Genomic DNA, 14,552 nt, shown 5'->3' on the forward strand with positions numbered 1-14,552 from the left:
GTATAGAAACGGTGGCTTTTGAGTTTTCTGTGTTTCATACTTCTATCCATTAATATAGACGCATAACTGAACGAGTTAGCAACATCTCTTAAAGGAATAGTTTGATTAATGTGAAGTGCGCTTTGTTGCAAAGAATTAGATAGGAAGTCTGCCACCACTCTCAGTATTTATGCTAAGCTAATCAGTTGTCGGCTGTAGCTAAAGGCTAAAACCAGGGGAAACAGCTAGCCTGATTGTACAAAGTTTTATCAAAACCAGCACCTCTAAAGCTCACTAATTAAAACATATCTTGTTTAATTCACATAGGATATTAATTTATGCTAAGCTAAGCCGTAGCCTAATATTTAACAGGCAACTCTAAGAATTTTCTCATCTAACTCTCAAGAAAGTAAATGAGCTTACTTAAAAAAAATACTGATTCTTAAAGATTGTTCCTTTAAAAGGGCTGATCGATATAGACAGTGTTTCAAGAGACAAAAGGCAATTCAGCTGTGCAGTGTGTAATAGCAGACAACATCTGCAGAAAAATATTCACAGTGATCTCTTGATTATTGCTTGTAAGGAGTCCTGTAATGATCCACCCAGATAGAACTTATAACTGGACAAATTTAGCTTTATTTGTCAAAATCAAAGATATCTTCAAATACTGTTCGAGGTTCTGTGACCTTTTTCTCCTCCACAACAGCAAAGCCCTTCACCTGCTTCTCCTCACCTTCCTCCTCAACCCATGTCAGTCCTCCAGCTCCAAACAGCCACTCCAACTCCTTCACTGGGCTCGCTGCTTTGCCCACTGGAGTCACTGCTGTCTCTTCAAGTTGTAAAGTCGTCCTCCTTTCGGTCACCTCTTTGGTAGTCTCGGGCTGTGGTGCTGCTGCTATTGTTGTTGTTATTGTTTTTGTGACCTTTTCCTCCTCATCCACAACAGCAAAGCCCTTCACCTGCTTCTCTTCACCTTCCACCTCAACCCATGTCAGTCCTCCAGCTCCGAATGGCCACTCCAACTCCTTCACCGTGCTCGCCTTTTTCACGTCTGAAGTGGTCCTCCTTTTGGTCACCTCTCTGGTAGTCTCTGGTTGTGCTGCTGCTGCTATTGTTGTTGTTGTGGTGGTGGAAACCGTCTTCCTCTTTGGGGTTGTGGTAGGTTTCACTTTGGGCTCTATTGTCCATGACCTGCTGCTGATTATTTTGGTCACTAGAAATGATACATTTTTTATTTTAGAATATAATAATTTGTTCCAAAATTACAACAAAAGCCACTATTACAAAATAAATAAATAAATAAATAAATACACACACACACACACACACACTCCAATTAACATGTGGCATTTTATCTCTAAAATGAACTCATTTTTGGTTTTGTTGACAATATAGAATTTCTACAGCTTTATCCTTTAATGGTAATAGGATGTGTTTTATTGTGGAAAATTAGGGAAGCAAAGACTCACCTGTGGACACAGCAGAGCTGCAGTCGGAGTCACAGCAGGTGCACACCGAGTCTGATCCATACAGCTCAACCCATCTGAGAAAAAACATTGATAAAGATGTGTTCCCTTTTGTGTCAAGAATTATGCAGCACTTTTAAGCTTTAAAATGTATAATTCTTCAAGAAAAAAACAACAACTAACCTTCTTGCTTTTGTGTCGTAGTTGCAGGACTTAGCTGTAGTTGTTGGGGCAGAACCGCCCACAGACATGCTGCAGTGCATGTAGAGCTGCTACAGGAAAGCGAATCACAAGATTTCCCATCAGTCTTTTAGCACGGTATACAAACAGAAACCAGATTTGTAGCAAAGAAAATAGCAGAGCCTCCAGAGAAACAATATATTGAAAATACAGTGAAAAAGTTAACAATCCTTCTCGGGTAATAACTTAAAAACTCACCTGGCCTGTCATTCCTTTGAACAAGAAGGCATCCACAGAGAATCTCACAGAAGTGGTTTTGTGTGAGATGAATCTGGAGCGTCTGTCCTTGCTTTCAACCATACACCTTTACCAGAGTGAGAGAAAACCTGAGCATAACATGCGCTATTTTTTTAATACACAGTGCATCTCAACATCTCCATTTTGTGTGAGTTTTATTACCCAAAGTTGTTTATGACTGGAAACTGAGGCTTGGAGGTATGGGACTTATTGGGTGTCGCGTAACACAAGTGGACGTACAGTCTTTTGTCTTGGGACATGGAGGGGGCCTCTGCCTCAAAGTACATGGGGTTCCCTAAAACATACTGATCTGATGGAGAAAGCCGTTCCCACTGAGCTGAAAGACAGAAGGAAGCAGTCAGACAAACAACTTCAAGTTTGATTCAGATAAATCCAAGTTTCCTAACCTCAAATACAATTTTAAAACATGTTAAATCAGTTGAGATGTCAGTTGATAGTAAAGGTAGGTAATCTTTCTAATCATTGTGTCAATAGAATATTGCCATCCAGTACATAGCTTTATGATTATAAACTGTTGTATATTAGTATATATATACACACACATTAGATTTATTATACTGACATTAATCTCATATATGAAACCATACTAATATATGTATGGGGTTTTCAACATTTTAAAGACAATACAGTGTCTAATCAAGTAAATCTAGGGTGATGCTGCTAATATTGGTAATACTGGTTAAAGTAAACTCAATTTAAGCACAATGTGGACATTAACCATTTTACTTTGATCACCAGGGTGGTGCAATTTTTGCTAGTGTGCACACTGAACTCTATACAAGATATTTAATCTGTCAAGATTGCACTGCATATTATGTAACTTTTATTTTATCACATTAAAAAAGGTCCAGTGTGTAACATTTAGGAGGATCTATTGTCACAATAGAATATAATATTCTCATTCCCAGAACATCAAATACAGACATCAGCTGTGTTCACTAAATGCTTCACTCTCCTTTAAAAATATTTCATGTTTATTGTATGGAAAATATTTTATTTAGTTTTAGCCATAAAAGAGAAAAATAATGCAAAAATGTGTCTCACTTACTGAAGACAAATATACACAGTTGAAAGTGCACCGTAAAAAGGACATAGGTAAATGGTAAAAAAGTAAATGGACAACCATTTGCTCATCAGTCCATTTTTAAACAATACTGAAAGCATTGTTTCTTAAGTTCTCAAACTAATGCTTTTCTAGACTTTTCAGAGCCACAGAAATGAGTTGGAGGCAGATAAGATGTACGTCTTTGCAGGTTTTACCATTTCGTGGAGTCAGAATGAACTTTACTCTGTTCTTCATTGGTTTGAAGATCTTGCGCATCTGTATCTTTGGTGTGTAGCCAATTTTGTAGGAGTATTGGTACCTAAACAGTTAAAAACATAGTCCAGTGTGAACAGTGTTAATATAGGATTTCTATATTTAAAAATAGTTATAAGAATGGTGCAGAATGCTTTCTGGTGTGGACTCAATACCAGTCCTACCTGTTATAATAACATGCAACAGGCAGGGTGAAGGGCACAGCTCGCCTGATTGGTCCTTGGAGTCTTGGCAGGTCATACTGTAGTGTGTTTGAATAGGCCACCTGGTTATTATTTATCTGCAAAACAACAATTAGCTAAATTATACATCTTCTTTTAACAAGACCACAGCCATTCTAGCAGCTCTGTGAGGCAGTACTTCCTATAGGCACAGCTGATAACATAGGAATGCTGACATCCAGATGTTTAGCTGGGTTTATCATGTTCATCATCTTAGGTATTGAACAAATTGTCAGGAGGATGAATTGGAATAATATTTCATCTAATGCAGTGAATGCCATGATGAATGTGTGCCAAATTTCATGCCAATCCAACAGCTATTGAGACTTTTTTATTTATTATTTATTTTTATCCATTACTGTTATTTTCCAATTCCAATAAAATCGCTCAATTGTTTGGACAATAAAACATTATTAAAAAAAGGTAAAAATACCCATCACAATATCCTGACTTCAAGAGTTTTGTCCAACCAATAATCAAAAACCCACTGATATTCAAGTGACAACAATATAAGATTTGAGAAATCGACTTTAGATTTAAATGATAGCTGCTGATTAACTTTCCAACATAAACCAATCAACTAATTGCTGCAGCTCCAGTTGAGACATAAATACAAAACAAAGAGACACACAACCGTAAAACTCTGTGGGATTCATCCTCTGGGCACCAGGAATGTCTGTGCCAAATGTAATACCAATCCATCAAATAGATGTTGAGATATTTTATTTGGACCAAAGGGGAGGACCACCCAACAGATTGCCACACCTGTTAGCATGGTGGGTGAAATATAAAGTTATTGTTAAAGCTCACCGTGCGTTTGGTTCCACACATGCCGAGGTCATATTCAAAATACAGGTCATCTTTTGTAGATTTACTGGCCTTGCATGTGCCCAGTTTGACCTGAGAGTGTAGTTCACCTGTGCCCAAAATGCTCCTCGGCACCTGCACCTGCATCTTTTGCAGCTGACATGAAGTCTTCACGGAAACACCCGAAGCGCCGGGCGGACTGGTATTCGGCCGAACCGGGAGTAGGAGCTCCCGGACGGACGCAGGTAACGGCTCCTGTCCGGTTCCTCTGGCGGGAGAGAAGTGCTCCTTCTCCACCAGCGGCAGCCTTGAGTCCACGAACACGGGGAGGTGCAGGTACGGCGGCGGAAGAGTCGGTGTTTCTCTCCGGGAAACTTTTCTCATCACCTGGGTTGTTCGGTTTACTGCTCCACCATTAGTGGAGGACCACAACGGCAGCATGAGAAACAGTGGGAGGTAAACCATGCCCTGAAGTCTTATAACAAGTTTAATTATGTATTTATTTATTTTAAGGTTTACGCTTAAAAAAATACAACCTTAACTTAAAGTGTATTACCACTGATTCTCCTCAGTTGGAGCCAATTAACAACACCTGGTGGTGTAAAGGAAGCAGAAAGAAACATAATGGCGCCACTCACTGGCTGTTTCATAAAAAACAAGTTGACCTGCTTCATGTGAAGTGGGTTTACTGTGCCTCACCTAAATGTTGAATAATAGTTAATGTTATGTGTAACACCTGTGCTTCTTTACTGCTGTGACAAGTCAAACATACCTATTAAAAGAGTATTAATATATATATAAACATAATGTTTCTGTCTTTTACTTTTTGTTTATTGTTTTTTTTTGTGTGTAGATTGTATACTGCACATATTCAGTTATTTATTGTGGTTTATTTGATTATTTAAAGACAGTTCCTGGCTTTAGTTAGATAGTTAGTTCACTTTTACATAAAAATTACAATAAAAATAATTTTACATGCTCAAATAAAAACAATATTTCTTCAACAATTCTGACAACACATTAATAACATTACTAATAAACAGCATGGTAATGTTGCAACATTTTCAAGCAAGTATGCAACAAAATAAGACTCTTGTCTGTGCCTGTACATAATGAACTAACTAAATGATGAACTTCATTTGAGTTATGCTCAAATTTTACATGGTTCACATGACTTTGAGGACACAACAGTACATATCTTTCATTCTGTAGGCCAGGGAGAACAAGCATTGTTAAAGTGGTGTACAACTCCATCTCCCTAGTTCTGTATGTAGCCTGTGTGATAAGTGATATTCAATATAAGGTCTTTGCATGGGTCCCCAAGGGTACCTGGTAGCCTGCAAATATAGTCTACAGAGCATGTTCTTTAATCTCAATCTTCGATTTCATTTTTGTTAGACTTGCAAGGAAGTGTACAAATTGTGTCAGAACATTTAAATACATTACTGATCTTGTTTTTTATTAATTAAAGTATATAATAATGAAATATATTGAAACTTATGAGTTGAAACCATGCTTCCCCATTGTGCCATTCTGCATCTTGCGTTCATTGTGTCCCAGATGGTAGCCTAAGCCTTTGCCGAGTTGTGTATTTAGATCTATCAATTAAATCTAATTGATTCAACCCTGTATAAGAAAATGAAGTAGTAAAAGTACCCACCACTTTGCTATTATATTAAAAATATCAATTTAACATGGATGTTTGTCAAGTACACAAAGTAGGCCTCCTTAATTCAGGATTTAGTTCACATATTTCTTGTACTTGCTCCCCAACCTTGAAGCTCTGCTTGTAATATAGAGGTCAGATCAGGTTGGGCTTGGAGGTCCTCACTTCATGCAGAGCTTTCACTCCAGCCACAAGGAGGGTCTCAAGAATACATTATCCTCCACACAGTCTTACGTGATACTGTTTCAACTTTGATTGCATGTTTACAGCTAAAAATAGGATTTGATGTCATTAGAAACTGCTGCTTTCTTTTTTCTAAAGCCCTCTGAGACAAATTTGACTGATAAATTAATAGAGGTAGTTTATTTGATCAGACTTTGTATAAATCATGGAAACATAAACTAAACACTCATCCCCAATATCTCTTCCAAAAAGCAAGCTCTGCAAGTTAGCAATAATATTATTTTTCCATCTCACACTCGAGGTAAAACTAAGCACAGATTAGTACAGTTACTAAAAGGAAGTTGAATAAAATGTCAGTCCACTAGAGGACAGAAAAGGCAACTCCGCTTCATGTGTCAAACTATTTCTCTTCCACATTGCTTTAATATGTTTCACCAAACAGAGTACGAAATAAGTAGTGTGAGTAGTGTGCCAGTCCAGTAGGGGGTCGCAGGTCTTGCAGCTCCATTGCACAGGTGTGTGTTGCAGCATTCATTGGTGAAGGTGAAGTTGATTCCCATGGTGTATTTTTCACCCGTGACTCCACACAGGGAGGGCAGGATGCAGCTCTTCTCATACAACACCACACGGAAGTCTCCTGGAAACCATGAGTTCATTAGAAACATCAGTTTGGGAGAGACTTGCAAAGAAAAAAATAAATAAACCACACTGACTCATCTCTCGCTCTGTGCTTGGAACCGTCTTTCTCAGTTCTTTTTCTCAGTTTTGATTCATTTAAATTTTGTTCAGTGACTTGAGGCACCCTCACCTTTCTCGCCCACAGCTCTGCTGGACAGACAGACCTGCCCGGGTGGACACTTCATAGGGTATCTGATACAGTCCAGAGGTGAGATGGCCGGGAACACACAGGTATAACAGAAGAGGGGAACTGAAGCACAGACATGTTGGTTAAAACCACATTTCTTTAAAGGTTTTAGATTTGATTTTCAGAGAAGCTGTAGTGACATCAGGATTATGATCTGAAACGTGATGAAAATGACAAAAACTGCACCATCCTTTGTTCTGAATTTTAAAAGTAAACAATGACATCCTCAAGTGTTTACATTTTGTAACTGATTACAAAATTGATTGATTATTATTAGCAGTAATTGCTATTGCAAATTGGATAATTGTTATTATGGACGTAAATCATTGAATTAATAACATAAATCTACATTGTTGATTAAAAAATCATTTGTTTAGTTAGATTAATTGGCAACTTTATTGATACTTGTTTAAGCCAAAATGCCTAACATTTGCTGGTTCCAGCTTTCCAAATGTGAGAGTTTATGTCTTACATTATAGTAAATTGAATATCTTTGGGGTTTTGACTCTTAGTAGGACAAAACAGACTTATTTTTTTACACTAAGCGGTTCATCAATTGATTGGAAATATATATATACTTTAAAAAAACATTATTTGCAGTCCCATTAGTTATTGCTGCACATGCAATTTCCAGTAACAGTATTTCTGTTTGCATGTTTTGTACATTCATACACACAAGCAAACACGCCCACACATGCACTTCTGTTTTGTTCACTTACCCACAGCTGGAAGTAAACAAAGGAGAAGCAGATGGCAAACCAGCTTCGACATTACTGCCTCTTAATGCCAACAAGGAAAAAATAATAATCTTGCTGCTCGATTCTTCAGCTCTTAACGTCGTGTCTTTCTTGTTATTTTCTAGAACCACTCAGCTTTCTTCATCTTGAAGGCAAGAAACCTGTTAAAGTCAGTCAGTTTCAGCTTTATCTAGGCTTTCTCGGCTTCCTCAGCCAGTCCAGCTGCAGAGATCTGAAGGTCTGTTGATATTCTGTTTATTACCTTCAGGAATCTCCACTCCCCAACACTTATGATTCAATTAAGCTGTTAGCTTCCTGGTGACAGCCTTGATTTTACAGCACTGCTCAGGCTCACTGTCCTGCTGAGAATAGTCCCATTCAGATTTAAGAGAATCGATAGGGCTTTGCGAAAAAAGAAACTACAATCTAATTTAGGTTCAAATTTATATGAAATGGGTCATTTTATGTCCACTTATGTCTTGTTTTTTTGACAGAATGACAAGACATGTGGCGTGTACTAGGTAAAACAGGGTTTATTAAATCATGTCTTATGTCCTAATGAAAGACGTTAAGTTTGGTGGGAGGAATGTCAAGTGACTTGCAATCCCATGACTAGAAATCTGAGTAGGAGGTAGGAATAGTCTTTTAAACTTCATGGAAAATATGTTAAATTCATGTCTTTAAAGCTGTTTTACTTCAGAAGGCAGCTTGTCAGTTTATATCTCAAAATAAACTGTGAGACTCTATTGAGTTAATAAATTATTTTCAGTGAGAAATGTAATCATCTTGTTAGATAACAGATAAACATATTAGACACTACTAATCTCTATCCACTTTATCTGTCTATCTATTTTTCAGCCATATAGAAGGCCATTGTTCCTATCACGACCATCTTTTAATGCAGTAAAGATAACAGAATTTGACCACAATGAAATGGTTACGGTAAATTAATCTTGGTATTTCTTCTATCACTGAAATAACAGTTGGCTGGGGTTTGCTGCATCAGGGAAATTAAGATTCTGTCAGTCACATATACATACAGGCCATTAAAAGGGATTGTCCAATACTTTCCAAAACTTACTGGATTCGTCTGAGCTTTCATAAATTACCCAACACAAATCCTCAGAACGTGGCTGTGCTTTCTTTCTGACCAGGAAGTGTAGCGTCTTGGACATCACAACTCTTTGTTTGAACCTTTATTAAGTTTCAGTGTTTTAAATGTTATTGCACAAAGAGACTAGTAGAGAAAAAAGTCAACTCCATGTGTGCAGCTAATTGCAGAAACATACACTGTGTGGCTAAAAGTATGTGGACATCTGAACATTACACCCCTATATGGTGTTTAAAGATTTAATTCTGAAACTATGAGCATTAATCTGCCGCTGCAACAGCCTTCACTCTTCTGGGAAGGCTTTCCACAAGATTTTGGAACTTGGCTATAGGAATTTTCACCCAATCAGCCTCAGTGAGCATCAGTGAGATCCAACACTGATCTTGGGTGATAAGGCCTGGATCACAGTTATTATTTCAGTTCATCCCTAAGTTGTTGGATGGGATGGGGTTGGGGATCTGTACAGGCCAGTCAAGTTATTCGACACTAAACTGGGAAAGCCATTTCCTCATGAACCTCCTGCACAGAGGTAATCAAAACAGGAAAATGCCCTCCCTAAACTGCTGCCACAAAGCTGGAAGCACACTTTCCCCCCCTAATCTTAAATTGGAACTAAAGGGACTAACCAAAACCGAAAGTACACAAGTGTAAAAGTGTTTAAACAGGGGCATCCATATACTTTTGGTCACATAGTGTAGCCTTTATCCCATTTTATTCATCTTGAACCATTTCACACATGACTGATCCCTATCTCTCACAACACACTTAACACTATCCTCTCTCTCTCCTTGCATGCTTGCTGCTGCAGCTCTACTGAACACAAGATAAGGGGAGTTGGCTTCTGCACGCCCCCTGCTGGAGAAAAGAAGGCATGGCTCTCTTGTCGACCTGCTGCCGCCTCATGCGGATGACAGCTGCGTCCACCTGAGCTGCTGCTCTCTTGCCGTGCTGATCATCCAGCAGCTGCAGACAGGCACGCTGCAGCCTCGCCAGCTCACCTTCAGAGGACATTAGACATTGCCTCAGCACTGCGCTGCCCTGAAAGACACACAGGAAACTCATTTGGCTGATTTGGTTGGTTTGAGACACTCAGCAGGCGACAAGAGGGGAGGTTAGTGTCAAACCACTGAATGCTTTTTTAATATGTGGTGTGAACATCTGCTACCTCCTGGTTTGTCGTTATTTTCACACATGAGCAGATCTTCTATGCATCTTATATATTACTATAAAGCATCTTTTCGTAGATCTACCTTTCTAAGTTTAAAGAAACACTTACGCCTGTATCTTTATACTCTATTCTCCACCTTGTTTGTTTGCTGTTATTCCCTGTATTCAAGTCATTGTATGTTTTTGTGTCTCCTCTTCCCTCTGCTGCACAGTTTTGGTTTGGTTTTTACATTAGTCATGCAGACTGTGGTCTGAGATGTGCAAGTGTAAGCTTACATAATATTTCCTTTTTTCTCAGAAAAGTTTGTTTTTCAACCATGCATATATTTAGCATTGTTTTCAACATTTGGTATCACTTTCTAATGAGACATACTTTTATGGTCCAGTGTGTAACATTTAGGTGGGCCTTATCGGCATATATGGAAAAAATTTGCATAACAATCTTTTCATTCGTGTATAATCACCAGAGAGCACCCTACACACTGAAAAGTTCTGCCATCATGCTTTATGAGTGTATTTGAACATGTATGAATAGACATTTTGGAAGCAGTAAACACCTGTATGAGATGAGCAGCCTCAGGTAACTGTGTCCCTGGGTGTCTCTGATAAACCTGCACCAGAGGCCTGTTGAGTTTCTCTCTGGACAGTATGTCACCGCTGTACTCTGGACCCTGTACACAGAATAACACGGGGAAAACACATTGTATACACTGTCACTGAATCTCAAACAAATTCACAGATCCTGTTCCACATACACACAAACCTGTACTCGGTCGTGGCTGTGACGAATACAGTTTATTTCCCTCTGCTTGCGAAACATTGCCTGCCTGGTGGCTGCAGACATCAGAGTCAGATTTTGCTACAAATGACAGAATGAAAGGGAAATATGTTTTATTATTCTGCTGTCACAATGATGTCTGATCAATAAGAATTTCTAATTTGCATACAAAGACTTTCAACATGTTGCATTTGCATCTACCTGCAGACTGATCGTCTCTGCCATTTTCTTCACCAGGCCGTCATTGACGGTGCAGTGAGTAGCTTTCTGCCTGGTGATGGCACTGGTTAGCATCTGTCTGATGTTTTCCCTCAGTTGCTGTGACTGGTTCACTGTCAAAGTGGACGACTCTAAAACCTGTTTACATTCTTCATGAAGACAAATCACCGAAAAAGAAAGATCCATACCATTTACATTCAGTTCAAAAGGAAATATACCGTTTATACCCTACCTCAGAGTAATACAAATTTTATCTAATTTGATAAAGAAAATATAAGAGAAAATATATTTTGTAGATTTTTGTCTGAGAATTTTTTTTAATTAAGTCTCATATTGTTAAAATAAATCTTACATCCCTATTTACAATACTATAACCCTTTTAAGATAAGATTTTCTTTATTCCACACTGGTGAAATTTGCTTGGTACACAGTGGATCATTTTAAACCGGGAAGGTCAAATGTTCCAGATCAGATCTTCTTTGTGAGTGTCAGCAGTTCATTGTTAGGGGTAGTATTTGATGTTTGATAGATACTGTCATAATAATGCACACATATTCGCACTCTGCACAAGGTCAGATAAAAACATTTATTTGTCCAATAATTTGGTTTATGACTAAATAAAACTAGCCTCAGATTTACTTTGTGTTTAGTGCAAATTATCAAATGTTATGATGTGTTGTTTTTTTTTCAAACAGTGCTGCCAAACAGACAAAGATCCGGCTGGGAGTCGGTTGTTTTTCAGTTATACCATTTTATGTCCCAACATTTTGTTTGGATGTGTGTAAAATGATGCTCTTTCTTTTGTGTTGTCTTTGTGTGATTTGTCTTTCTGAGCTGCTTTTCCTGCTGCTGCAGCAGTATTGTCTGCAGGGATTGATACAGTTTCACTTTGTGTCCTGACTGTACCTGGTGTAAAGGGGCTGACGGAGTCTGTTTTGCTGAAGGTCTGAGCAGCGCTGCGGTGTCCTCCAGCAGCGCCGCTGTGAGGCAGCAGCTCCAGGACACGAGCCCTCTCACTGGCACATTCCAGCAGCTGTCTGCTGCTCTGACCAAGGGCCTGGAGGAGACAGAAGGGGACACATTGGGGCCACAACTTTCTATAATTTTCTCAATTGATTGATTGTTTAGCCTATAAAATTTAGTATAATGCAAACAAAGAAAAGCAGCAAATTCCAGAAAGCTGGAACCACATCAACGATTAATGACAATAAATACTAATTACTAATATATACTGTATATTAATCAACTAATCGTTTCAGCGAATACAATTATATATGATTTTTTGTAAGTAAGAGTTAATAACCTTATAATAAGGGGTCTTGCTAGGTTTATGACTAATGGCATTCCCATCAGTTTTAGCTGTACTTTGTGTTTAGTGCTAATAAACAAATGTAATGTAATAAGCATGCAAACAAGCTAAACTAAGATGCAAACATTGTATCTGCTTAATATCAGCATTAATATTGTCATTATGAGCATGTGAGCATGCTGACGTTAGCATTTACGTCACAGTACAGCCTCACAGACCCGATAGCATGAGCGTAAACCAGGGAAGACCGGCCTTGGGGCCCTTTTCAGGGACCTCTATCCCCCATCACAAGATTATTATTTTATGTATTTATTTCAGTTTTTTCATATAAATTTAAGACTACCACTTCATATGCAATTTCAATAAAAACGCAATTCTATTGTAAAAGGTGTCTGTTTGGCACAAAATAAGGTCAAAGGTGCCTGCAAATGCATGCAAATGGTTGATAAGAAGAGAGCAGGTTTTGGAGTTATATAAAATGATGATAAAAAAATTTATAGGAACTGCTGTTTGCATTGTTTTTGTTAAGTATGATGATATATTACTCTTTCTTGTAGTACTTCATGCAGTACCTCCCTATGAGATCACAATACCAGCAGTGGCCCCTGCTGTAGACTCACTCTTGTTGTTGCTTATTTATCAACACTTGCCAAAAAACAACAGATATTAAGTGGCGATGAGAAAGAACGGTAGAGGTCATTGGTGCGTGAAAGCTTTGGTAGTGTTGTTTTTCTTCCATCACTCCTGCCAGGGTAAGTGAAAAAGAGAGAAAGAAACAGAGACACAGTGGGGGGGAGGAGGCTTTAAAGGAAAATGAGTCAACTGATGAAGACAGAACAGTAACGTTGTAAATCACCTGTAGCTGGGTCAGGGTGTTTCGCAGTGCTCCCTCCAGATCCTGTTTCAGCTGGGCCAGCTCTCTTCTCTCACACAATAACAAGTAATCAGCACCATCTCTCTCCTGCAGCAGAGCAGACCTGTCAGTGAACGCATCTCCACTCCTTGACAAATGGAGTTCAAGATACAGAACTTAATGAATTAATCCGTAGCCTTGTTGTATCACTTACACCACGTCTGGTGTTGGATGACATATTTATTATTTGTCAGTACTGAAATGATTTAAAAGTGATTTGATATTTGCAGTACTTTGTCTGGATACTGCAGGAGCTGTGTGTGATGTTTGAGAACACGTGGATGCAGGTTTCTGCAGGTTAAATCCCCAGAGATTAACTGTGGTGCAGTGCACACAATAAACAACAAATTAGCTCAATTATCTGTCTTAAAGTTAACATCTTTAAGTGGTTGAAGTCTAGAGAAGTGCAGATGTCAGACAGTTTGAGCCTCGACTCAAGCGCAACACCACTGCTGATCCCTGTGGAGAAATTCTCTTTATGGTGTTTTGTCTCCACGGGAAGGTCAAAGGTCAGAATGCAACAAAAGGGCAGCACTGAGCCAATAAATGATTCAGTGTTTTGCTGATGGATGGTTTGGTTATGTGACTGTATTCATCACACTACGGCCCAAAGAGCAAACAAAGCCCGGTGTGGAGAAGACAATCGTGACAAGAGCAAGCTGGGTCACATTCAGGATTGAATTGTGAGGATGAATTAAATCCATACATGGTTGTACATCCACTTGATCACAGAAGTAGATACAAGACCCTCTAGCGGAGTAGGAGTGGTGAAAACTTACCGTCTCAGCAGTAGACGGCCTCCTGGTCCTCCCCTCCGAGCTCCTCCTGTTGACAGTCAGATTAGTCCTCAGGCTGCGCAGCATCCTCTCCAGGTGACCCTTCTCTCTCTCCAGCCTGATGCCCTCCTGGGTCACCCTGCCGGCCTGCCTGCGCAGCTGGCCCTCCACCTCCCGCACACTTCGCATGTACTCCCCGGCCACGGCAACGCTGGCCCCGGCACACTGCTCACGCAAGCTGGTAGGCGGGAACGGGGCCACGGACGTCCTCTGGGAGCCACTGGGGAACTTCAGAAGAAAGTTAGATTGCAGTTTCCAGTGGTGGAAAATACATTTACTGAAATACTGTGATTAATTACAAGTTTGAGATACATTTTATACAACTTTACACTTCTACTCCACTATTTCAGAGGGAAATATGGCACTTTTTAATACATTACATTTAAACTTTGGTTAATAGTTCACAGATTAAGATTTTATTAAAAAAACACATGATCAGCCTCTAAAATATGAATATTTATAGACTAAACTGCCCAACA

At 39.1% G+C, this 14,552-nt stretch overlaps 3 protein-coding genes across 3 annotated transcripts in view; all 3 read right to left on the reverse strand.

Annotated features, from left to right (window-relative positions):
• Positions 1-597: 597 nt before the first annotated feature.
• Positions 598-4,916, reverse strand: zp3d.2 (zona pellucida glycoprotein 3d tandem duplicate 2). Its single transcript, XM_035672798.1, has 8 exons — positions 4,293-4,916; positions 3,426-3,541; positions 3,204-3,307; positions 2,085-2,259; positions 1,884-1,989; positions 1,629-1,717; positions 1,449-1,522; positions 598-1,192 (listed from the first exon to the last, which is right to left on the reverse strand). Exons 1-8 carry the CDS (start codon positions 4,752-4,754, stop codon positions 615-617), a joined length of 1,704 nt encoding a protein of 567 aa, XP_035528691.1. The 5' UTR covers positions 4,755-4,916; the 3' UTR covers positions 598-614.
• A 1,485-nt stretch (positions 4,917-6,401) lies between these two features.
• Positions 6,402-7,774, reverse strand: LOC118336398 (sperm acrosome membrane-associated protein 4-like). The gene is made up of 3 exons (XM_035673038.1): positions 7,723-7,774; positions 6,947-7,066; positions 6,402-6,775 (listed from the first exon to the last, which is right to left on the reverse strand). Exons 1-3 carry the CDS (start codon positions 7,772-7,774, stop codon positions 6,570-6,572), a joined length of 378 nt encoding a protein of 125 aa, XP_035528931.1. The 3' UTR covers positions 6,402-6,569.
• A 1,250-nt stretch (positions 7,775-9,024) lies between these two features.
• The window catches only part of ccdc105 (coiled-coil domain containing 105), a 6,901-nt gene continuing 1,373 nt past the window's right edge, over positions 9,025-14,552 (reverse strand). Inside the window, exons 2-8 of the mRNA XM_035672776.1 lie at positions 14,017-14,301; positions 13,181-13,285; positions 11,922-12,072; positions 10,998-11,164; positions 10,782-10,877; positions 10,576-10,689; positions 9,025-9,889 (exon numbers count right to left, since the gene is read on the reverse strand). Of these exons, the coding sequence (XP_035528669.1) occupies positions 9,662-9,889; positions 10,576-10,689; positions 10,782-10,877; positions 10,998-11,164; positions 11,922-12,072; positions 13,181-13,285; positions 14,017-14,301 (1,146 nt within the window). The 3' untranslated portion in view covers positions 9,025-9,661. The remainder of the gene's footprint in view (positions 9,890-10,575; positions 10,690-10,781; positions 10,878-10,997; positions 11,165-11,921; positions 12,073-13,180; positions 13,286-14,016; positions 14,302-14,552) is intronic.

The sequence above is a fragment of the Morone saxatilis genome, unplaced genomic scaffold (genome assembly GCF_004916995.1).
Source record: "Morone saxatilis isolate NCDOM2014 unplaced genomic scaffold, NCSU_SB_2.0 Contig24, whole genome shotgun sequence".
Taxonomy (NCBI): domain Eukaryota; kingdom Metazoa; phylum Chordata; class Actinopteri; family Moronidae; genus Morone; species Morone saxatilis.

What these genes read in the sequence shown, in the direction of transcription:
- zp3d.2 (XM_035672798.1), bottom strand. Translation starts at nt 4,754, where the DNA reads ATGGTTTACCTCCCACTGTTTCTCATGCTGCCGTTGTGGTCCTCCACT. An exon ending in TGTGTGGAACCAAACGCACG is followed by an intron (nt 3,542 to 4,292) that starts GTGAGCTTTAAC and finishes GTTGTTTTGCAG; the next exon opens with ATAAATAATAACCAGGTGGC. An exon ending in TACGACACAAAAGCAAGAAG is followed by an intron (nt 1,523 to 1,628) that starts GTTAGTTGTTGT and finishes GTTTTTTCTCAG; the next exon opens with ATGGGTTGAGCTGTATGGAT.
- LOC118336398 (XM_035673038.1), bottom strand. Translation starts at nt 7,774, where the DNA reads ATGTCGAAGCTGGTTTGCCATCTGCTTCTCCTTTGTTTACTTCCAGCT. An exon ending in TTGTTTACTTCCAGCTGTGG is followed by an intron (nt 7,067 to 7,722) that starts GTAAGTGAACAA and finishes TCTGTGCTTCAG; the next exon opens with TTCCCCTCTTCTGTTATACC. An exon ending in CAGAGCTGTGGGCGAGAAAG is followed by an intron (nt 6,776 to 6,946) that starts GTGAGGGTGCCT and finishes CATGGTTTCCAG; the next exon opens with GAGACTTCCGTGTGGTGTTG.